The 26,645-nt window shown below is 28.0% G+C and overlaps 1 protein-coding gene across 4 annotated transcripts in view; it reads right to left on the bottom strand.

Annotated features, from left to right (window-relative positions):
• The window catches only part of LOC130673153 (uncharacterized), a 127,502-nt gene that overhangs the window by 23,981 nt on the left and 76,876 nt on the right, over positions 1-26,645 (bottom strand). For 3 of the 4 annotated variants that reach the window (XM_057478086.1, XM_057478085.1, XM_057478088.1), the window contains 2 exons: positions 25,980-26,182; positions 19,912-20,018 (listed from right to left, as the gene is read on the bottom strand). In XM_057478086.1, coding sequence (XP_057334069.1) covers positions 19,912-20,018; positions 25,980-26,182 — 310 coding nt within the window. The remainder of the gene's footprint in view (positions 1-19,911; positions 20,019-25,979; positions 26,183-26,645) is intronic. The other variant, XM_057478087.1, reaches the window with a different exon arrangement.

The raw sequence follows: 26,645 nt of genomic DNA, 5'->3' as shown, positions 1-26,645 counted from the left end.
GTAAAGTGTTCATGTCAACCGTCTAAAACTCAGTGTAAAACTAATCGATGCTTGTGCTCTAAATTAAAACAGCTATTTAACTCGAGATGTCATAAAAGTGGACCATCTGCAAATAAGTAAGAGATGTGAATATGATTACTAGACGAAATAACATTGTTATTTATATTTACATATATTTAACCTGCTATATATAATACATTTTAATAATTTGAATAAAAAAGAATAATTTCTAAATTTTACGGTTTTTCTTCTGTTTTTCTTCTATTTGTGGAAAAGCCCAACTGTACTATGCGTCTAATTATGTATCTTGGCTTTAAACACGAGATGCTGGCGCCAAGTGGTCATTTCATGAACTACCTAGGCTGATAACGCAATTTAAATATTTGTCACTATACGCCGACGCTTCTGGAAGTGCGTAGGTATTTCATGAAATGACGGATTTTGCGAAAAGACTACGACATATAGATAAAACATTGGAGTGAACAATGTTTACACCTCAGATCTAGGAGGTGGAGTCACTCGTTTTTACACGATGTCGCTGGCCAGTTACTGGTTTGAAATCGAGTTACAACTTAATTATTTCTACTTGAGTAGATGTTCGAATTTTCCAGAACTTTAGTTGTTGAGTGTGACTTAAATATCGTAAAAATATGAAAGAAATTTATCTAGTGGCTTTAAATTCTTCAAAGTATTCACTTTGCCCAGCTCTCGGCTGTGGAAAAATAAATTTTTCGAATTTCCGATCTTTTCCAGCATACATATTTTTATACCAGTAAACGGTAAATTTATATTATGAAATACCTAAGAAGCAAGACTATCATTTTTTTTATTTATATTGTCTTCTTTATTCATAACAGTGAGGTAAATGCGACATTGTCATTGAAAAAATTTGGTATATAGGGGAAGGGGGGGCAAAACGGGATACTTAACGAAAAATTTAGTTTTTAAGGACATAAATATCGTAAATTGGCTTCATTTTGATTCTATTTGAAATAAATATAACGAATTTTAGACTGCCATCAGAAAAAAAATTTTTATTTTCTGCGGGCAAAATGGGATACCCCAAAAAAAAGTAAATTTTTTTTATTTTTTTTCAAGTGAATAAAATTGATGTAATAATGTCTTTCTAAATTGATGTAAGTAATAAAATTTACTCTCAACATATTGTTAAAGAATGTGCTCAACTGGTAGAGCACTCGGCGCGATACCGAATTGGTCTGTGTTCGATTCCCAGTTCGGGCTATCTATATTTTTCTCAATTTATCTATAAATTGTCTTATTGAGAAGATTTGCATGTTTAGGTTTCCACTATATTTAAATGGTGGACACAAAAATGAATATTAGAAAATTAACATAACTGATAATAATGTGATATTATAGCACTAAAGTTATAAAATATTACAAAATTATGAAAGTTATAATGTAACAGTTAAAATTATGATGATTACCAATGTTACAGTTTTAGAGTTTTTATTAGTATTATTGTGGTTATTGTTCTTGAGTTAATTAAAGAAATAAATTTCTTAATTTGTGATACTTCATGAAAATAAATTTGTAGTACGATAAAATTTGTACATTTTTTTCATTTATACTTTTCGCAAAAAATATAAAAATGTTTTTTTTTAGCTTTTAATTGTGTAAAATGATACTAGATGTCATTTGTGACCATTACCGAAAGTTTTTCGAGAAAAAAAAATTTTGACGAAATTTTGAGGGTATCCCATTTTTCCGGCCTATCCCGTTTTGCCCCCCCCCCCCCCCTTCCCCTACACCAACTGATATGATAAAGACATTCTTTAATATATGGTAAGCATATATAAATGAATACAAAAATAAACAGTTGGAAACTTTATTTTATTCTGAAGTGGAACATATTTTTTTATTAATAGCAACAAATTTATGAGACAAAAGTATACAATTTATTGATAAAGTAAATTCTCAAATCAAAAATAATTCTCTTGTTCAAATTATTTTATTCACTGAGTGTAATAGTTTTTTTTCATTATTAATTTGGAATATATTATTGTGTAAATCTTATTATATATATATTTCAATACTGCAAATAACCAGTTATCGGTATATTTGTCAAAGAGGCTTCGCATGTTTGTAAAATATTAATGCGTCTTTTTATTGTAGTAGGATTAATTAACAGAGTTACTGCCAATAACACGATCGATTAATTCCTGAGTAATATCAGCAGCCATTACAATAATTAGAGCTCTGTGAGGATTTTCAAAATATTCAGCCATCCGATAATTCAACGGAAGCTCGCACTTATTTTCCCTATTAGGAAATGACCCTTTCGCGTAAAGTGGAGCAAAATTATCAGCATGATCAGTTACATAATTAACAAAACACATTTTCTTCGATTTAAAACTTTCAATTTGCAATGACTGTACCGCGTACCATTTAGCTTGTTGTGGTAAGAAACTAATGTAATTTGATACCTTGGTTTCTTGAATCCTACACTTTGTTTCTAAATTAACAGCACATTTATCAAAAGTTACCGAACTTGTTGCCAGTAAAATTTTACCTCGTAGGTCTCTAATGGTGTCATTGAATTTCCAATTCGTAACTAAACGGGATCCTGTACTTGATTTTTTATACTGATCAATTAACTGACAATTCTTTGCACTTTTGGAACTATAGTCAGTCTGTTGATGAACATAAAGAATGATGAATTCCCGTGGATTGACGTTCAAAAATTGATTTATTTCCCCGAGTACTTTAGCGAAGTTTGTACTATAGTATTGTGGACGTGAATAAACCAATAATTCATTATTGAAAGATGATGCGAGAGCATTTATTTCAATAACTCGTACGCCAGATTTCATCTGATCTGCCAGACTCAATTCTTGGGTTTCTCCCAAATTCCATTGGCCATTTTTTATAATCGCAAGTGAATAAACAGTTCCGACTAATGCTGTATTATTCAATTGATGTGAATCTGGTAGTTTTGATATTAAATTACTGCGATCTTCGTGTCTTTTATAATGATAGCGTGGACAGTTTCCGTAAGAATATATTAGAGGAAACAAATATATGATCGTTAACAAAATAATTATCTTCATTGTATGTTTTTTTTTTAGACCAAGTTACACTGAAATTGGTTAAATTTGTACTGAGTAATCGAATAAGAAGATCCTCAATTTATAGGTAAAAAAAAGATAACAAAAATATTATTCATAGCTATTAAAAAATAAATAAAACTTGTTCTTATCAATTTAAATAATTACGTCAATTGATTGATTAATGCGTATGGTAGTTATTTATCTACTTAGATCGCATTCTATATTTTTGGGCTGTTGAAACACATTTTAAATTAAATAATGAATTACTGTGAAATAAATTTGAAATTGATGTCGATATAACGACAATAGATTATAGTAATTAAACATTGCTGTGTAAATGTGACGAAATATATATGACATGCACAAATTTATTGATCAGCTTAAAAAATGATAATTATTAAATTTTAGTAAAACGGATTCAAACTGACGGCAGTTTTATTTTATTAAAAGAATCAAAATTTCCATATTTTTTTGACGATAGTCGATTTTTTATATCGAGTTTCGTTTATTTTTTTTTAATCTAGTCTTTAAATGGAATTTTTTTCAAAATTGTCAATTTTATTATGGCCATAGTAATTTTTACATGCTATTATTTCTTAAGGTGGCCAATATAGTCCAGCTTTACTGTGACACCATAGCATTTCAAACGAGAACAATTTCTCCGTGTATCTTTGGTGGTTTTTTGTAACACATACTTGAATTATACACCACTTATCGCCTATAGTCGGCAGCTAAAGACATAAAAAAGTTTGGAAAATCCAAAAGTGCACGCGTCATAACGCTTATTTAATTTTGAAGTCAAAATAACTTGATTCCTCAATTATAGAGTAAAACAAAAAAAAAAAATTTGTTACTATCACGCTACTGTTTATGTCAACATTTGACGTCAAAAAAATAGAAAGAAAGTAAAAAAGAGTTGTGTAAAAAAAGCCGTCTGGATGCAGCACCGGTAAAAGGCTCATAACAGAATATATCTATATATATGAGGTTTGCAAAAATATCCGTCAGAGGTAACACCAGTGGAAAAAAACATACACGGGATTTTGTATACAAAAATGCTATCAGTCATTACTTTTAATTTAATATTAAAAAAACGATAGAAACTACGATAGTGAATATCGAAAGGGTTCATCTTGAGTAAATTCTGAACAAAATAAAAAAAATACGAAGAATAGAGATATAGTATATTACGCACCAAGGGAGGAAATTACTTTCCAACCCACGTGAGTAATTGACTACCCGAATCGACGGCGAGAGTGGCAAACACGCGAATTTTCCATAGTGAATATACGATTTTTCACCAAATCTGTACCTAAAAATTTAAATTTTTACTTCTGTTTGTGGGAAGAATGGCGCATGCGCTAATTTTTATCATTTGTTTTCTCATAAAAAAATAGAACGACTTTCTTCCTTCTAAACAGAACAGGAAATTAAACTTTCGATGCAGGTACGATGAAAAAAAAGCTTGTCTTTGTTTATCCATCATATTTGTTGTATCACACATTTTAAAAGACTGATACAACTCAGTAGAAAAAAAAATAAAGAAAGTTAACAAAATATAGATCTTATAAAAAAGTCAGTGAAAGAAATAAAATGTCATTAAGTAAAATAGACCCAAGAGAGACTTCTTTCATGTTTTTCTTTTCTTGAATAAAAACTACCATTTTTTACACATTCTTTTTAAGCTTTTAGATAAAAAAAAAATTCACGTGTTCGAGAATGAGAAGTTTAGATGAGAAAAAAGACAACTTTAACCGTACGATAAAAAAAAAAGCGAAACCAATCTCGATCGAAGTCAAAGAAAATGTCTTTTTGACACACCCTCTTTTTTCATGCTGCCTATATATAATGTTGTCTGCGTAATTTCATCTGTATTTTACAAGTAATCTATTTGTTGGCATAACTATAAATAAATAACATGTTTACGTCTATAAAAACACGACATATTTACATTTATTAAAATATATTCAAAGTATTGCAAAAATATTTTTATTATTTTATATCAAATATTGACTTAGACAAGTATTTATAATGTAATTTTTTATCGTATTCAAGAAAATATATTTTTTTTTAGTTGAACGTCACTAAATTCCGGATTTCAAATATAATCTAAAATAAAAAGAAAAAAAAATGATCGTGATCAAGTTCATTGCTGAAACTATTTTTTTTTTTATGTCGCACACGCTTGGCAAGCTTATTTCCGATGTTATAAAACTTTACCTATTACTCCTTTTTTCAGTTTAAAATTCCATTAATCGATAGTTACGCTATTTTGCTTCTCGTTGGAAATTTTAAATGTTAAAAAAAAGTTTTTAGTAACTGATTGAAATGTATATATAATAATTTAATTATGCCAGTATCTTCGACGTTAAAAGAATTAAAAGAAAAATTTTATTTTGCAATAGAAGCTATTCATCGAGAATAAAAAGTTAAATTAAATTTATAACTACGGGATAAAAAGATTTATATAGAAAAATAATTGTAGTCGTTTGTTTGGAAATTAAATTTTATTAACTTAAATTGAATTTTTTTAGGACAATTTAATTAGTACTTGAAAATATTGCGAAAAATTAAAATGTAAAAAAAATATTCATGTTCATAAAAGTTATGAAATATTACTCGAGACATAGGAAAAGTTTTATCACACCGAGAAGTGAGAAATCAGGTTATTTATGTTGTAAAACAAATATATACATATTTTTTTCTGTGCTCTTAATTAATATATTTTTAAATTATAATTAATTTAGGACAAACATACATGCATGTGATTGAAAGTTTTACTAGTTTTTTACCTACGCCTACACTAATCGAGTTGATTGCTACACAAAAAAATCGGTCTATTGGTTGATTCTGCGGGCCAGCCCCAAATCTTCCCGCTGTTTTCGAGCTCCTTGAGCTCGAAAACAATTTTGTGAATACATTTTCGAGCTCTTCGTGCCCGAAAATACTTTTGTATGCCATTGTTTTGTAAAAAACCATTTTTTAGCATTTCTTTCTCCCACGATATCTCGCGAACGAATTAACCGATTTTGATGGTTGAGGCGGCAATCGGTATGTTTTATCAAGTTCTAAAGCTGATCAAATTTTGAAATTGATCTATCCAGTCGTTTTTGAGAAATTTCAAAAAAACCAAAAAAAAATTTTTTTTTTGAATTCTTTCGTCAACGGTTTCTCTTGAACGAATGAACCGATTTTGATTTTTTTGGTGACATTCGACGCAGCTTATAAAGTTTTAGAGCTGATTAAATTTAGGAATCAGTCCATCGAGCAAATTAAAAGTTATCCAAATAAAACATTTTTGAAAAAATTTTATTTTTGAAATATCTCCGAACGCAACGTACCGATTAAGCTTAAATTGTCACAGCTTCAAGATATTGATAAGCCGCGTCGAATGACACTTTACACTTCAAAATCGGTTCATCCGTTCAAGAGTTATGAATATTTACATCCATACATACGTACGTACGTACACACATACATACACTCGGACATCATCGTGAAATTAGTCAGGATAGCTTCCTAGAACCTCAAAACGTCAAAATCTGATAGAAATTCGGTTTTCGCAAATCGAACCGAAACCAATAACTTCCCGAATTTTTGAAAATTTTTAATTTTCTTAGTGGGAAGTTAAAAATTTCGAATCCGCGCCGTGGTATGAATGATTTGGTGTTGAATTTTTCAAGATATACCGAGAATATTTTTATTTATTCATTGCTTATAATCAATTAACTTATTATATAGTATGACAAGTTTAAGAATAAATTACCAAACAAATCTATTTATTCAATGAATCGATTTCTCAATGAGACTTGGTATCTCCATTTACCGTATCTACAACTATAGTGAATAATTTCACGAGTTAAGTCCTTCAAAGTACAAGCGACGTTAACTTCATGATGAGAAAACAAGATAATATGCCAAAGTTTCGGATGCTGGTGTAATGGACATAGAGCTTATCGATAAACAGCTTTTGAAGACACTCAATTGTAGTCTTTATACAATAAGATATTACAATAAGTAATATTATACAGTATAAAAAAATGATATCTTTTAGAATTTATCAAGTGTAATCAATTCTCTTCAATTGAACAATATTTAAAAGACATAAAAAAATAATATATTTTCACCATACACAGAGAGAAAATTATGGTAACTGTTCCTAGTACGTTTATGAAATATCAACCCATAATGTTATGGTAATAATTACTTGGAATTATGGGATATACCCCATAATTTTAGGGAAAATTTTCCATAATTATAGGGACTATTCTTATAATTATGGTAAAGTTCCTATGTCGGAAATAATTGAATCATGGTAACGATTACCATGCTCATGGGAATAGTTCCCACAGTCGTAATAAATTCCATATCCACATTGGAACGGTTCCTATCTGCGTATGGGAATAATACTTATACATCATGGTAACCTTTCCCATACACTGAGAGAATTTATCAAATATTAATAAAATTTGTCAATATTTGATAAACGGTTTACTTAGATTGTTCCCAAGTCGGTCATTATCAAATATTAATACACAGCTTATTAAATAGTAGTAAACGTTTATTAAATATTAATAAACACAGTTTATCAATTATTAATAAATACGGACTGACCGATATTTTACGATTCTACATATATTATATACTATCGTAATATGTAAGCAGATTGTTTGGTTAATATAGGTTAGGTGGAATTTAGCAGGTCCCACTTTTTTTAATAATTTTTCCATAACACTTTATGTTTTTTGTTTAATTATTTCAACAAACATAAAAACAATTTGTTAGTTATAACGCGTATATAAGGCAATATGTTAGATCAGAGGGTGGAACGCTACCACTCTCATTACGGGTCTGCAGTACTAAACGAATTTTCGAATTTTACTTTTCTAATTACATTTTGAATCACGTCACTCGAATGCTGAAAACCTTCCGAAAGAGTTTGTCTTTCACATTTTTTCGGAAGCTATAAAAATTTATGTAATAACAATTGATTAATAATTTAAAAGACCAGTAAAATTCAAAAATTCGTTTAGTACGGCCCAGCCTTAATACTATATACAAATCTTACATATCAATAGTTGATAAAAGTTTATTAAATATCAATAAATTTCTACTAAATGTTGATCAGGGGCCTATCAAATGTTAATTTATTAATATTTAGTCGATGAAAAGATCGATGTTTGATATGTGTAGGATAATATTTAATAAATACAGTCGAATATTTGATATATATATATATCTCTATATCTATATCTATATATATATAATTTATGAAATATTATTAAATTATTCTCTCAGTGTAATATAAGTAAAATATTCCCATAATATTATGGTAACCATTACCATAATATTGTAGTACCTGTTACCATAATATATGGTGACGTTGACCATAGTATATAGTAATGGTTATCATTTACTATGGGAACGATTACTATAATGACATAGTAATTATTAGCATAATCTTATAGAAAATATTCCTATATCGTATAGGAATTGAAACCATATAGATAAGAATAGTTACCATAATTTTAATGGGTGCTATTTCTATACTGAATATTTCAAAAAGGCTATTCTTTACGACTTTGGCTACAGATTTCGCTCAAAATTTCACACGTCTTTTGTGATGACATAATGAAGATTTCCTGAAATTTTGAGCGAAATCGATAGCCAAAATCCTGAGATAAAAAATCGTGAAATCGGTGGGGTTACCTAATCGGAAGAATAGTCTTCAAAAAAACTTGTCACCATACGATACTGTAACCATTTTCATAATATATCCTAATTGTTACCGTAAATTTCTCTCCGTCTATTAAACTCTAAAATGGGATGATAAGAATGAATACTTAATTGGTTTTAATAAATAATAATTTGTAAATGTAGATTTGGCAATAAAAGTAATTGTAGTTGATTTGTTATAAATTGAAATTCTATGGAACAAACGAATGAAAAAAATATATATGTATATATAGTATATTATGTACAGAATAGTAAATATGTACAGAAATCAATAAAACTGCTTGACAAGAGTGACGTTTATATCTAATTGAAAATTTTTTTTTCATATATATGTATATACATGTAAATCCATATATTTATTTTGTTTGATATTTATTGACTATTTATGGAATAATGCGACGTATTTAATAAATGTGATATGTCAGTAGCGTGCTAATTGCTAAATGACAAGATAACACACCTTTTTTTTCGTATCATATATATGTAATATATGAGAGAAATGTACAATGGTAGATGTACGAGCATTACGTTGTTAAAAAGCTAATAACTGCTAGTTATTATCATAGAAATTGTTGTCAGAAACTTTTTCATGCATACATATCACTTTATTATAATATCAATGGCTTTTAAAAAACTTTGTTTTTTGTTTCTTTAATAAATATTTCAAAATATATCAAAGATATTTATGGTAATCGGACGTTACTAGAATATCAGGAGAAAAAATGAATAAAATTATTATTGAGATACAAAACTATCAAAGGTAAAATATATTTTTGACCGATTTCCGGATTTCAAATTTTAAAATCATGAAGATATTTTGAATCTAAGGAATTATTGTATATATTTATGAGAAGACGTCAGAGCGTATGTAAACATGTATTCGTAAACAAAATTTAGATTTATTTCAAACGAATCAATCTTAAACGAATTCAGTCAAATGGGTCAAAAACCTCATAGTAATCAATAGACTTGTATGTTTCCATGAGGTTTTTGACTCATTTGAGAGAGTTCTAGAAGAATTTTTGGATAGGGATGAATGTTGCAAGGAAACATTCGACCAACTGATAAAGGATGACTCGCATGCGGGAGATCAAGGCTCCGATTCGAGTCAAAAGAATAACTTAAATTTGACTCTTATAGATCAAACTGAATGGAATATAGTATAGTGCCGGATAGCTCAACTGGTAGAGCACTCGGCGCGATACCGAATTGGTCTGGGTTCGATTCCTAGTTCGGGCTATCTATATTTTTCTCAATTTATCTATAAATTGTCTTATTGAGAAGGTTATTTGCATGTTTAGGCTTCCACTATATTTAAATGACTTAAACTTGAGTCAAAAAAGCCAAATTTGAATTTTTAGACTTAAATGGATACTAAGAAGGTCAAGTTAACCAAAATTAAGTCAAAATAAAACGTGTTTTTCATCCATTTTTGAATCACTTTTTAGCTAGCTTAGTCAACTTAATATCTAATAAAGCCCCAAAAGTCAAAATTGACTTGGTTTTGGTTTAGTTGACTTAAATTCAGAGAGAGAAGTCTCAAAGATTTTCAAAATAAATAAAATGCAAATATTAGACGGAAATCATAGAAAGAAAGATGCGCATGTAGTTATGATAATTGATTACTTACTCAAAAGAGTTGCAAACAAAAAGTATTTTGTATATTCTATTAAGCATAATATAAATATTTACTATGATTAAAAAAAAAATTTCCTGTATTGTGATCGTAATATTTTTAAGATAAAATGAAATTTTATATTAAAACACTGCATGAATCAAAAGAGCTATTTCATTATAAATATTCTTTCGCTTTAGTTAAGTAAAAAAATTTACGATATCAATGTTGAAAGGAACGAATCATTTTCTTTTTTTTATGTAAAAATATTTCTACTGAAATCTAATTATATTATAAAAGACATGCTATAGTTTTTCGTGTCAAAGGATTTCATTCAAACAAATTAAAACAAAAATAAGGAAATAGAAGAAAAAACATACGACTTATTTCAAGATCTAATTTGATTAAACAACTTTTTTACGAATTTTCAAAGATGTACTTTCATTCCGTTGTCGTGCGTTTTTATTTTTTTTTCTGCTATATTTTCTATAGGTTTTAACGATCAAATGAATATTCAATGCCGTCTGAAAAAACATCTGATGCTGTTTTATTATGGTAATAATGAGTAAATATATACCTAGTAAAACGATGTAACTGTTAAATTGACAACAGAAGTCACGATAAAACCATACAAGTTTTAGTAAATTAAATTTTTATTTACAATTATAATACGATCATATAATAATATTTATAGTTAGCATCTGTTATAAAATCGAATAAAAAATATTATTGAAATGAACGCAATTGTAGCATTACTGCGTAGTTAAATTGACTTTATTCTTCGTATTCAATAATAACCGACAATATTATTGGTTAAATTTATATTGACAATACTTCGAAGTAAAACCAAATAATTAAAATAATTTATATTTAATAACGCACTAATTATTCCGCATAATAATACACTGTAATCACTCGAGCTTACACTGTAATTTTTTGCCGTGTAATTAAATAAAAGCGTTATTCAAGGGAAAAAAAGTTTTTTTATTTTTTTATTAAATCCCTTAAAAATTTTAAAATTAATATTAAATTTAATGAGGTGTACTTAGATTTTATGATATATTTTATAACAGTAAATACTGTAAAAAATATTCATTTTCATTATTTGTCTAGAGTATAAGCTCTGTGGCTTCAGTATAATTAATTGGATGACGCTAGTATGGATAAAAGCGATTGTAAAAGTGATAGAATATAAATAAGGGCGAACGCTGAAATATACGATGAGACAAACTACATACAATACGGAGGCATCGAATACCGCAATCTAGGCCATTCTTTGTGACATCCGATATTCAAGTTTGTTTCCTATACTAGATAAAGAGCGGTGTTAAAAATGGACTCAATTTAACACCGCGCGGTGTTAAAATGAAATAACACTGGTGTTGGCGGTGTTAAAATACCGGTGTTAAATCGGTGTAAAAAAAAATTCCACGTATGTAAATTAGAATTAAAAATGTATTACATATGAATAGTTTATTTGGGAAACCCCATAAGTCATGTTTTTTTCGAAATGGGGTTTTTTGCATTTTTGGGTTCTTTGGATGTCCCTCCATAGAAATCAATCAAAATATGCATCAAATCAGCGTTTAAAAAAAAATTAACGGGGTGACAGCAATTTCATTTAATTAAGAAACCCCATAAGTCAATGACTCAAATAAACATATGCAGTTTTAGTTTTACAGAAATAATGTTTTTTTTTTTTTATTTAAAATTCGCGCTTTTTTGAGAAATTAATTTCAAATGTTGTTCTATTGTTGACTGTTATATGACTAATTAAAATGTTTAAATGAATTATAATTTTTTGTAATTTTTGAGTTTCAGAGTTCAAATACATATTTAATACTTCATTTTATCAGTGTAATAAAATGATTTGAGTGGAAACATTTAAAAAAACAATGATTTCATAACTTTTTTTTCCGTTTGGTTGAGAAACCCCATAAGTCAATCAACTTTAAATAATTTTTTTAAGTAGTTCAGTTAAAAAATTAAATTTTTCTTATTGGAATCTTTTCTAGAGACGCTAACATTATTGTATTCAATTATTTATTTATTATTTTAATGTCAAGTTTTTCCAAAAAAATGTTTTTTGTGTTTCCTGAAAAATTTTGTTTTCTTGACTTATGGGGTTTCTCAAATAAATGATTCATATAAAAAAATATAAAAATTGAATGAATATTATCTGGACGAAATTTCAAATTTGCTATGTACTTATTTAAATAATTATTTATGTCATGCGTAATTTATTTAAAAATTACACTATTTTACGCCCACCGTTTTAATCACCAGCAATTTAATTAATTAATAAAAATAATGTTTAACTGTAGTGCGAGTAAGTAAAAATATTCACAAAGTAAAATATTTTTATCACCGATAAATATTTCAACACCTACATCACCTGGACTTACACCAGTTTTTGTTACAGTGTATGCAATAGAATAACAAGTTAACAAAAAAGGGTTTTATACATATACAATATGAAGTCCTTTTAGTAAACTATTAAATAGCATTAGCATGAGCAATATATTTTTTGATTTACATATTTTCTTTTATAATTCAAATATAAATATGTATAAGTAGTCACAGCTTTATTATCTTTATTTTTATTATTTTTCCGACTTTTATTTTTCCACCATCCACATCACATTTATTATTATCATTATAAAAATTGAAAAGGTAATTTTTGTAAGAATATTTATGTAAAAAAATAAAAGGCTGAGTTTTTACCTTTAGCATGTGCACTCCCAACACTTTTATTATAATTTAAAACATAATTTTTTTTATTTTTTGCCTGGAAAATTAACATAGTAAATATTTTTCAAAGACTTTTTTTTTATTAGCCCTTTTAAACTTTTTTCTGTTTAATGTCTACTCATCTCATGGAGAAATGATGCATCTAATTTAAAGTCATACACATTTCTCTACTTGACATACACGACTTTAATTTATGTACTTGTTTATAGTGCTTCAAGCAATTTAAATTAATTTGATATTTCTCTCTACTAGTGTGTGTGCTTATTAACTTAAAATTAATGGACTTAAAAAAAAAAAAGACTTCAAGTGCATCTACTCTTTTTTTAATACTTTTAGAAAGTTTTTTTACTACATAATTAATACAGACCGGTGTTAAATTTAACTTCGACAACGGTGTTAAAATTTTTATTGTGTTATGCGGTGTAAAAAAAAGTAGTTCTATTTTTGAAGTATCAGAAGTCGAATTATATTAAAAATTTTAAATTAATTTATCATTTTTAAATCAGTAACCTGACGAAAAACATCAGAATCATAATAAAAATAATTATTATATGAATCGTTTATTTGAGAAACCCCATAAATCAAGAAAACAAAATTTTTCAGGAAACACAAAAAACATTTTTTTGGAATATTTTGACATTAAAATAATAAATAAATGATTGAATACAATAATGTCAGCGTCTCTGAAAAAGATTCCAACAAGAAAAATTTAATTTTTTATCTCAAACTACTTAAAAAAATTATTTAAAGTTGATTGACTTATGGAGTTTTTCAACCAAACGGAAAAAAAAGGTATAAAATCATTGTTTTTTTAAATGTTTCCACTCAAATCATTTATTACACTGATAAAATGAAGTATTAAATATGTATTTGAACTCTGAAACTCAGAAATTACAAAGAATTATAATTAATTTAAACATTTTAATTATTTATATAACAGTCAACAATAAAACAACATTTGAAATTAATTTCCCAAAAAAGCGCGAATTTTTGCGCTTTGATGCATATTTTGATTGATTTCTATGGAGGGACATCCAAGGAACCCAAAAATGCAAAAAACTCAATTTCGTAAAAAACATGACTTATGGGGTTTCTCAAATAAACGATTCATATTGTTCCTAAATATTTACTTTGATAAGTGAACAAAATTTATGTAAATCATTTATTCAATACTAAGAAATCTTTTTAAATGCTAAGAAATCCTTCTATCAGCGCACGCTCTTTTCCTCAACAATTAAAAAAAAAAATTAGTCCGTGTACTTTTTATTTTATTGAAATTTTAACAGTTACTACAATAGTTTAATTTCAACTAATATTCCACTGAAAGATTTGATTATATTTTTTGAGAATAATTAATTTAAGTAGAGTTAATTAACTTTGTTCACCTCGTTAATCAATAGCCTTTTAGTATCTCATGGTTACGTGGCTTTATATTCTTTGTGTAGTGTTAGTTCATAGGGTTATAACTTTACTGAGTATAGGTCATCTCGTAGCCAATTTAATTCTACTGTTCGATCGCTTGAGGCTAAGATACGTGTATAGATATATGATCCAAACTCTGTTTAATCACGTTCGTTTGGTAACTCATTAACGATTAATCGTCGTTCCTTTGCTTAAGTATATTCCCTCGGCGTTCGAGTCATTTGAAAATTTCTTGTTACGTGGAATATATAACTAGCGGAACGCTCAATTTGATAAAATCACTATTTTTTAAATAATTTTATAATTTGCAGTAAAACTATTCATTCATAAACTTATGCCTTATAATCCTAAAGACAATTTTTTGTTTAATTTAAATTTTTACCCTTCAGAATTAAAGGTAGAAAAAGTTGAAAATTTAGTAAAAAACAATGACAATAGTCTTGTGTTAAAAAATAATATGTATGTTTTACGACAAAATCCTGAAAAAAACAAATTCATTATGAGTACCACTTTGTCACAAAAATCATTACCAAAATTCGTTTCTAGTAACAGCTATTAACTTCTGGAATTCCCTACCGATGAAAATAACATCTGCTAAAAGTCTGAGTATTTTTAAAAATCTTTGTTATAAATATTTAATGGAACTAGAAAAAGGATAAGAATTAATTAAATTTACATATGTAATTATGTCTATAATTGTTAGTCTTATTGATTGAATATTATATGAGCTGCTGGCGTATCTTTCTTTTATGTAAACGGGCTCTGACGGGATTAATCCTAGAGTCGTTATTATTTGTAGTAATTTTTGTAAATAAGTATAAATGAATGAATAAATGAATAAATAAATAAATAATATATATGTACTATGAAAAAAAAACTTCCGTGTAATCGTTAAAAACAAAAAAAAATTTGAGTGATCCATAGACGGCGCTACTGATTTTTAAATTTTTCGTCTCTAGTTTTTAAATTAACGAATAATCGTGTCTATTCAGAGCAAAAAAGTTTTACATAATTTATGTGGAACATTAAATATTAAAGTATCTCTCAATGTATGTATAGCATCCCGTTGTATTTATTCATTATACCAATTTATTATTTAGTAAGTGTAAGTTCAACTGCAGACCAGTAATTGTTGTCATTTACATGGACAGTATACCTCGGGAATTTTCGAGAAATTTTATTATTTATTGTTTTTAATTGAAAGTATAGTAATTCAATAATAAGGTAATTCAAAATAATCGAAGTAGGTGTCTTTGAATAGTGTTTTAATCGAATCGAATAATTTAAATTTTTGAATAATTCGCATTTTTCGAGGTTTTTTAAATTACTCGTAAATTTTCGAATTATTAAGAAGTTTTTTGCACTAATCGATTCAAATTTCCATATTTAGGTTGAACTTCGAACATAAAATTTTTATTTCGTAATAAATTATTAACAATTTTTTACAATAATTAAAATTTTTCGAACATTTCAAAAACTTAAGAATGCTTCGATTTATTTAAAAATTCGAATTATTTGATTTTGCACGAATAATTTGAAAGTTCAATTACTCGCAAACTACTTATTAAAAAAACAAACCAATTATTTTAAATAAAATAAAATAGTAATGAAGCCAAAAAAAAAATACTTATGCCAAAAGGATTAATATATCAGAATTTTTTGAAAATATTATATTTTTAGTTTTATACCATTTGAGTCTATGAATTAATAAATATATCTACTGAATTTTTGAACAGACCAATGTGTTCGGATTTAAAATAAAGAAAAAGCTATTTTATAAAGTTAATCTTTTTTAATATAATGAATTTTATTCATTATCACTATTTTAGTATTCAATCTACCGTTCAGTTAATTAATATTTTAAAAATATAGCTTTTAGCATTATTATGTTTATAAACTGCGGAACAAATAGAAGGATTTTCAGCCCACTCACTAGTAGTATTTAAATAAATATTATTTTTCATTAAATATAATTTTTAAATGAATCACACACCTCAGGCGTAAAATGCTCAGTCTATGAATCAGTGGGCTCTACTCTCGCTCAGTATTTTTTACTCTTCCACTGGCATTAAATTATACCTACTCTACTGTTGATATATTTTATTAATATAATATAACAACCATTATAAATAATAGGATACTAATGATTAAATTTGGCCGTATTTAAATCCCTTAATTTTAATGTTCATAACAAAAAATTGAAACTAATTTTTGTCGGTTAGTCGATTCGTATGGATCCGGGAAAAATGCTCAGATATGATCATGTATGAATACTCAGATCTGATCAGATCCGAAAAATGGCCCTGCATGATCATGTATGATCAGGCATGATCATGCAGGGCCATTTTTCGGATCTGATTTTGCATGATCATACATAATCATATATAACCATGTATGATTGTATATGATCATATATGATCGACAGGATCTTTTTAGAATCTTATCAGATCTCAGTATTCATACCGTGTTTTTTGAAAACATCAAATTCATGCACTCGAGATTATAATGTTTCCACATGTTTGCAAGAATGTTTGTATACATTATCATTAAAATTTATGTTATGATGTACGTCCGTAAACATGATAGCTTTTTTAAGGTATAAGGATTTGATATTTTTTTTACATGAACTTTTATTTAAATTTTTATTAGATAGAATCCTAATACCCGGGACAAAAAATCCTCTATGTTCATATATGTGATATACAGTTGAATTCCATTAAGTAGGATTCTATTTACTCGGAACTTCTCCTGAATCTTGACCGCCACTATGAGCTACGCTACCCCCCACGCGATCCCATACATTTGTATGGGTCTGTGTATATTTATGTATGTAATATTCATAGAGATGTAAAAGCGCATGGATGTAGTTTAATGTTTAAAGGAGAAAGGGCATTCGATAAATCGGAATTTTAAAAAAATTTCTGCTCCTCTATAGAGTGATTGTCCGAGTTAATGGAATTCTATGATCATAGTAATTTTTACGTGTTTATTGTAATTTCCGTCAGGAGGCCAACATGGTCCGGCTTTACTATGATACCATAGCATTTCAAACAAGAATAAGCTCTCCGTGTATACAGTGGAATCTTTCTAAGTTTTAAACTCCCAAAGTTTAACCCCCTTTCATTTGTTAGAAGTGTCGGTCTACTGCCGCGAATTTTGTAACTGTGATTTCAGGAATTTCAAACCCCTCGTTATCAAAGTTAGAGAATTTCGCTGTATGTATTCTTGTGAGAGTGATATACGTCCAACAAGACTTTAGATTGTTACAAGAGAAATATATCTTCTCCATGTATACATTTTTGAATAATCAAAATTTTAAGTTACAAAAAAATCGACGTTCAGTTAAAAATAGCAAATAGTGACGTATGCATTCACTTTGAAAAAATAATTTCAGCTTAAATTTAACCCTTTGTTGGTCGCGTCACGGGGAATCCCCGTAGTGTTAATTTTCTTACAGCATTGCCAAACCTATGACAATATATTCCATCCATATTGGTTATATTTATTTAGGTTCGGTATATTTAGTAACGTTGAGAATAAAATTTCACTGTCTAGTTTCGTCGCGCTCACGAGGAATCGGGTGATTCTACGTTCATTCGGCATTTATTATTTTAAATATATAATCTATATTATTAAGAGAATAAGGAAAATTTTATTTCCGCCATATCTATATGATAGAATTAGTTAATGTTATTGAAATTGCTATCATTAGATAGGTCTTGACTTGAATTTGTGTCTTTTCATAGTTTAAACTCTTTTTAATTGTCAAGTATTGAGATAAATAGATTTATCTATATTATTCGAATTACATTTAAATTACGCGAGAAAAAAGACGGTCGTATTTATTTTCTTTAAACAAATTAATACTTTAATAATTCTGTCACTAAATATGACTGAATGTCATTGAATATATAGCTATATTATTTATATCGCGTTACTTATTCCAAAATGACAGATTTTTATACTACCGTTTGGTTTTAGGAAGCTTCTCAAAGCCAAAAAAGTGTGCATAGAAAAAAAAAGGATTTATTGACACAAAAAATCTTTACTCGCCTAAAGAAAATTTTTTCCTACCCCAATAAATTTTTTGCATTGTGAATTGAAAACAAAAATTTATTTAGAACTAGAAAAAATTACTTGGTGCAAGAAATTATTTCTTGACCAAGAAATCTTTTCTCGCTCCAAGACAATTTTTGTATTTAATTGATAATGTATAAAATTTCTTGGTGCAAATTAAAATTTTTTGCACCAAGAAATCCTTTTTTCTGCGTATTCTATAAATTTAGTAGTGATATTTGGGCAGTCACGTAGTGACTGCAGGTTGCTCGTTAATTTAAATAACTATAATTTTAGAAACTTTTTTAATGTATACTAAATCGATCAAAGAAGGAATAGCTAAACTTTTGAAAGCTGAAGAAAATTATTTTTTATTATATTACACAATAAAGAAAAAAAGCGGGGAATCGCTCATAGCGCGACCAAAGAAGTGTTAATAGGGATCATAATCATCAATATGAGACATAGTAAATGCGCATATTTACGATTAAGTAAACATGATGAACTGTAATGAGCAATGCTTATATTGGCCAAATATTCTATTGACACGTCGCAGAGTCAAAAGCTTCAGTAAATACGTCGGAACTAACGTTAACTGTATTTTTTCTTTATCACATCAATTAATAATATCTGTTTACAATTAACTCGTTGATTTATCTCATTATGAAGAATTAACGTGACGTGATGATAGTTAACGGCTTAAAAAGTTTATTTTACCAATTAAATCTCATTTTACTTTTTATATTTAAACTTTTCTATTTTTTTCCTTTAAACAGTTAAATAAATAAAATAAATAAAATGAACGCCTTGAATGGTTAGTTGTAGTAAAATATTCATACAAGAATATAAAAAGTACTTAATATTGAATAGATCTCAAGGGACATAAGAAAAAAAATAATAAATAAAACAAATAAAGAAAAATATGAAATTTCCCAGTAACTTTGTCACATTATGTATGTTTTTATTTTTTCTCTTCCTGGTGCCCTTCGTTATTTCTACTACTTTACTTTCTTGAAACTCCAGATATTAATTTTCTTACTGTGGTTATTTTTTCTTTTCATTATTGTAGCTTTTTTTTTTTTAATAAGAATTTTTATAAAACTTGTTAACTATATCATCGATCTTAGTTTACTTTGACAGGCCAACAAATCAAAGTTTTCAGTCAAAAGAATTTTTATTCATATAAGAATAAAAAATTGAGAACAAAAATAAATATAAAATAAAATAAAGAAGCGCAAATAAGAATAATTTAGTACTCACCGTCATTTCAGCAGATGGATGATCAATAAATGTCAATTCCGACTCTTCATCAGCCAAAAGAACACTGACTGTTTTCTCTCCTGATTCATCATCTGCAACATATATAGCTGTTCACAATACAAACAAATTCAATTTAAAATTAATGTCACACTTAATATTTTAATTATTTTCCTTTTAGAATCTAAAGAATTTAGAAAATCCAAACGTGCACAACTCACTTGCTCATTCAAATAATGATTAATAGATGCCGCTCCTATATGCAAAAAGGTATTAAAAAAACAATGGCAGCTAAATCTTATCATGAGTTGCCAGTTTCAAGTTTTGCACAACTCAATCGCGAAACAATGAGATGTGTTCTGCTAACGCTTACTCCATTCCAACTGATTCTTTCGCGTAAAAATCATGTTTACACATTCAAATATTCTCAACTAGAACAAAATTTATACCGTTTGAATGATAATTTATTAATGAATAAAACGAACTCAATTTTAAGTCACTTTATTTAAAAATAATGATTAAAAAAACTTGTAATTGCTGTCAGTACGTACGGATGTTGGTAAACATAATAACTTAAAAAATTGAAAATCGATTGATCTCTTTTATTATTTATTACACTTGAATTCTTAAATAGAAGAACCCTTTTGAAAATCACTATCTAAACATTTTTGGTTTAATTATAATTAATAAAAACTTAAAACTGGCAATTCATGAAAAAATTTAGCTGCCATTTTTATTTTTATCATTAGCATTATTTTTTTTTTTTAAGGTAGTTCACTCGCGACCTATAGTGTGTGCTATTGCTTACTCTTTCACTCGCTATAGCTTCCTCTTTTACTTGATATCGCTTACTCGCTTTTTCTCATTTGAAATTGTGGGACAGATTTCTTTGAATATCTACAACTTTTTCACTAATCGGTAGTATGATTATTTAAAAATTTTTTTTTCTACAATCTGTTAGTTTTTGGAATGATTTTTAAGCAAAATAATTTGAAATATACGTGAAAATATGACTTTTTTTTAGGTTAGTCCGAGCTTCTACATGCTAACTGTGTGCACTTTGATTATCAATATCTCACCTCACAAACAATCAAAAATTCTGATTTTTTAAAAAAACATCCAGGACATCTACCTTGATATCATATTTCAATTACATGAAATTCTTATGAAAAGTCGCTTTGCGAGTGAACTACCTTAAGACTTTCTTGCATAGAAGAGCGCCATCTATTGATCACTTTTTGAATGAACAAGTGAGTTGTGCACATTTGAATTTTCCAACTTTTTATTAATTATCGTTCAACAAAAAGGATTCGAATAGTGATTTAAAAATGAGTTCCTCTATTTCATAATTCCAGTGTAATAAAATATATCAATTGGTTATGTATTTTTTAAGTTATTGTGTTTGCGAACATCCGTACATACTGACAGCCATCATAATTTTTTAACATTTTTTTTTTCAATCATTACTTTTAAAAAAAGGGACTTAAAATTGTGTTCGTTATATTAATTGATAAATTAACTTTTAAACGGTAGAAATTTTATTGTAGCTGATAATATTTAAATAAGTATAAATATAATTCTTAGGTAAGTGAATTAGCTGGAACCGAGTATGCGTTAGCAGAGAACATCTCATTGCTTCGCGATTGAGTTGTGCAATAATAACAACTAATGAGCTCGGAAATAAACAATAGTAATAAAATAGCACATAATTATAAAACAAATAACAATGTACTTTAACTGGTTTTGCTTAATAAACATCTAATAGTATAGGCGTATAAGCTCAAAAGTTACGTGACGTAGATAAAGAGAAATAGTGAGAAGAGGTAACTAGGCTAAATCAACAAGTCTGACTACTGTTTCTATCTTCGTTACTTGTATTTGACTTTTAGTAAATTCACTCTATCTAGTATTTCTTCTTGAATAAATTCCAAGACGAATTTGCTGTGAAAAGACGATTTACATTCGAGTTGCTTTACTGCAATCAGTTGAATTACAAGAATCAGCTGTCTGATGTATGGAAATTTTGTTTTATTTGTATTTGAATCTTACATTTTACTCCTTTCATCAACAAATTAGCATTTAAATTCGACATGAGCTTTTACCTTTTACGCGGTTCTAAATAAATACATAAGGAATAAAAAACATTTTTCAGGAAATTTCTGTGATTTTTTTAATGCTGCACTCTAAGTAACAAAATGACTGAAAAAATATATAACCTTTCGACTCAATAATTATTTCGATTAATTAAATTTGTTACTGGAAAAATTCATTTTTTAATACTTGATGAGCGTTTGAGGTGTGCAATTATCAATTTGTCTATCTTTTATTTATTAAAATTTTTGTAAAGGGTGTCAATTATTTATAGTTTTAATTAAAATACTACTTTTTTTACTATTAATCGCATAAATTTATCGTAGAGCTCAGTGTTAATTTATTTAACAAGGCTCGAAAGGAGAAAAATAACTGTCGAAATTACAGCAAAAATTATAACCCTAAAACCCTATTATATACTGAGGTATAGCATTCCTTAAGTCATTTTTAAGTCTATAGTCCAGCAAGTACTTCGAAGCTAAAGGTTTAATTAATGATCGCATTGGAAATGGGGAGTGTCGAGAGAAGACTTATAACTTAAATTTCGTTATTCATGTACGGAACGCCTTGTTATAAACATTACTCTAGGTCCCGAGGCTTACGAAACCCCAATGTAAAATGCTTCAGTGAAACCGAACTATGTAATTGATGTTTTTTTCCGAGCGTGCTATTTGCATGCGTTAAACGCTTTTTAGGACCTCTGTAGTATCCTGTTCAACGTTCCGTTTTTAATGAAAGAATAAAAAAGCACAAAAGTTTATTTGAAATTATTCCGTCATGCCTTTCTCTCCTCTCCTGAGTTCTCTAAATCATTTAATTTTATAGAAATTAGTTTATAATTGCATTTGGTCACGACACACAGAAAATCGAAATACTGGCTTGTGCCAAAATAAAAAAATTGTTTTTTACTCTACTTTCATGAGCTAGTTTTCTTCCAAACGACTTGTCTGATATCCCCAAAGACTAAAAACTTTTAATTGGACTCATGGGTTTGTACGAAATCACCTTCTGAGAAATTCGATAGGAAATCTTTTGAGACATTAGAATTTGTCATAACAGTTTATCAAAATTGAACATGGTGGCCACAGATTTTTGAGATTGAAATTCCCTGACTTTTCCAGGTATTCCAGTCAAACAATTCAAAAATTCCCTGACTATGTGTAGTAACATTAAATCATTAAAAATATTTATTTGATTTGAAATAAAATGGTATAATTCAGTTTAATCAATAATTAATCATTATCGTTAAATGAAACTTTTTTTTTATTATTTGTCAATGTTCATTTTTTTTTTTTTTTTATTTATCAAATCAATAATTTTTTATTTTTGATTTGAAATCCATGTTTTTATATAACTTACTCTATAATAAAATATAAATAATTTTTTCATTTTCACTAGAATAAATTTCATAGAATACTAATAAAGTATTAATGAAGTACGCGAATAATAAATATAGTGAAACTTATTAGTTCATTAATTATGTATACATTTAATGTTTTTAGTTTTTTAACTTGTCAATATGGATGTTAATAGCTTGAAAATCCTGGGGATTGGTTTCTACTAAAACTTTTTTATTCTAACAGCCTTGATAATTCAAAATTAAAGCTTCATGGATGTCGAAGTAAACAGAAACTCTTGAAGCTTGTTTGTAAACTAGTGATCATCCAAATGGACGTTACAAATGTTTATAATTTTCATAAAATATGTCTTTAAGTATTTTACGTGACACTATATTGTTTTTTGTATAAACATTGCCATACGGCTTCGGCCTTGGCATATAAATTTTAAATAAATAAATAAATAATTCTAACTGCTTCATTTTTTTGCTATTGGAATCAATTTCTACTAATTTTTTTTCAAGATGGTTTTACAACCGCTTTCGCGCCACGTCACTTTTTGAACAGTTTTGACAGAAAACTAAATTTGTCGGATTTTTTCAGTCAAAAGAAAGAAAGTAAAAATTTTTCCAGCTTTGTGACAAAATTCCCTGACATTTCCAGGTTTTTCAAAAATGTGGCCACCTCGCAAATTTTCCCCCTGATAAATTATTTTGTCTGTTTTATATAAACGGTCTGGCCCCTACGTGCACTAATCCAGCCTGAGGAGCTGGTCCAGGCACACCCTTATTTTATTTATTTATAATTTAATAACATTATTATTTTAGTTACATTTAAATATTAATTGCAGTCACATTTATTATTATTTTCATTTTTTGGACTTCAAATTTATAATTTTTCTTTTATACACGTGGGTGACCGCATACAGTACTGGGGTTCGCGTCTCCGTCGCGGATTTAAAAACAGTATTCGCTATATGGCCATGTTAAATGATGACTAATTGGCAAAGATAATTATAACTCTCCTATACAACAAAATTGCATGCCCTCGTCTTTATAGTTCAACAGAACCGCGGATAGAACGTTTGCTCAGCGATTTTAAGGTTCCGTCTTCGAGACTCACCGAGGAATAAAACAAAAAAATGGCCATTCTATTCCATTTAAATTAACAGCGGATTATTCACCAGCCTTGCCAGTAAATTTCACTGGTTTGCTCAGTAAATTTATCTTGCTAAAGCAAGCAGTCAATTTCACTGGCTTACATTCTCAAACCAAGTGCGTTACAAGCGTATTATTTTAACACACATTAAATTTGTTCATGTTTAAGGTCCAGCTATGGTTTTCTGTAGTCACAAAACACATTTCCCGGTGTGTTAAGTATTTATAGTTTGCTTATGGCGTTTCAATATTATTTAGCAAGTGAATTAATTTCGACTATGCACTCGGTTTTAAAATATACTTAACCATCATTCCTCAGAAGTAAACAGTGGCCTTACTAATTCAACTATTAATAGAATTAAAAATCGGTTACAAAAAGAAACCATTCAAAATCTCTGATGATAATTATCACCATTAAATTCTCAGCATATGTAAATAGTAGTTATTAAAATAGAAATTTTCAAAATTTAATAATTGTTACAGATATTTGTTAAATTTAATTGCTTTAACTTTTTCAATATTAATAATTCATAAATATCCGAAAGAATATCAATCAATGAATGAAAAACTATATGCAATACATGCCATTAAAATTATTAATTAATTCCGCAATAATTGTATGACTATATAAAGTAACGAAAGATCAATACCGACGAATTGAAATAAAGCTCAGTAATCACGTGACTTGTCGTAACAAACAAAGCAAACTCTACTGGAGTACATAAACGTATTATGTACGACGTATAGTACGAAGCATAAACGCTTTTGCTTTTCAGTTGTAAAGCTAATAGTATTTATCAGAAATATCTGTCACATGCACTGTAAAAAATTGAGAGTGAATTCAAAGTAATAATGGATTTTATGTAAATCTGAATTCGACCCGTCACTCAAAGTTCCGGAATTTTAGAAAAAATCACTCCGTAAAGGGGGAGTTTGTTTTTCCACCGGAGATCTGAAATTTATTTTTTTAAATCTGCACTCACTCCAATTCGGAGTTTTAATATTAAAATGAACTTCCTTTAGGAATTAATTTCACTCCGAACCAGAGTTTCACTATTGAAGTAAGCTCTCCTTCGGAGTGAATTTTTCTCCAAGGGAATTAAATAAATATCCTCACCGCATTCGATCTACATGCACTCTGGGCTTAACCCGCGTTCACTCAGCAAATTTTTCATAGTGTGTATAGGATAGAAGTACCATTTTTGGCCACTGTTCCATTTTTGGACATTTAATACTTTATTTTAATTAATGAAAAAGTATACAATAAGATTTTCATTTTAATAGTGAGATAGAAGTATCTTTTAATGCATTTTAAAATTTAATTGTGATTGTATTTTTTACAAATTAATTTATTTTAATTTTTCAAGTGTCCAAAACTGGCCCTAAAGTGGCCAAAAATGTTACCTCTACCCTATCATCTAAAAGTCAAATCATATTGTACCTTCTTATGGAATAGAATAATTAAATTAATTTTATTGTGACTCACCAATGGAAGTATCGTAAGCGTGCAGGTACTCAGAAGTCATAAACTGTGAAACAAGAGAACTTTTGCCAACTGATGGTGCTCCAAGCATTAAGATTTTATACGGTATAGAGCCTTGAGATGCACTGCTTTCTCTAGAGCTTGCTAATGAGCCCGCAGCTGAATTCCTCGCTGAACCAGGATAAGAGGCTGTTAAATGTTCCGTGCTGCAACACAATGCACATCGTGTTTTTTGTGTAATAATACTACTGTAATCGTAGAGACAACAGCTAAATAAAAATAATTGTACGTATACAGATTGTGCTTAAGTGCCATGAAGAAATCTCCTTTAACATCAAAGAAAAGGATGTAATTATAAAATTTATTTTATATTATTGTTATTACCGTATATTATTGTATATATGTAATTTATAAAGTATAATATAATAAAATTTATATATATTTTGACTCATATAATTAGTGATATATTGTCTGTATATAATTGATAATACATGGAAGAACTTATATGTATAAATCTATGGTTTGTGGTATATTAAAGTTGTATTTTTCCAATATATTAAAAATTATATTTTTCTCGATATATTGAAAATTATTGTCTTTATATACCTATATTTTTTGAGAAGCTGTCCGACAGCATAGAAATGAAAATTACAAACTAAAATGCATGGT

This window comes from Microplitis mediator, chromosome 8, assembly GCF_029852145.1.
Source record: "Microplitis mediator isolate UGA2020A chromosome 8, iyMicMedi2.1, whole genome shotgun sequence".
Lineage (NCBI taxonomy): Eukaryota > Metazoa > Arthropoda > Insecta > Hymenoptera > Braconidae > Microplitis > Microplitis mediator.
The sequence above is the reverse complement of the archived record's forward strand: the minus strand, read 5'-3'. Positions and strand labels throughout refer to the sequence as shown.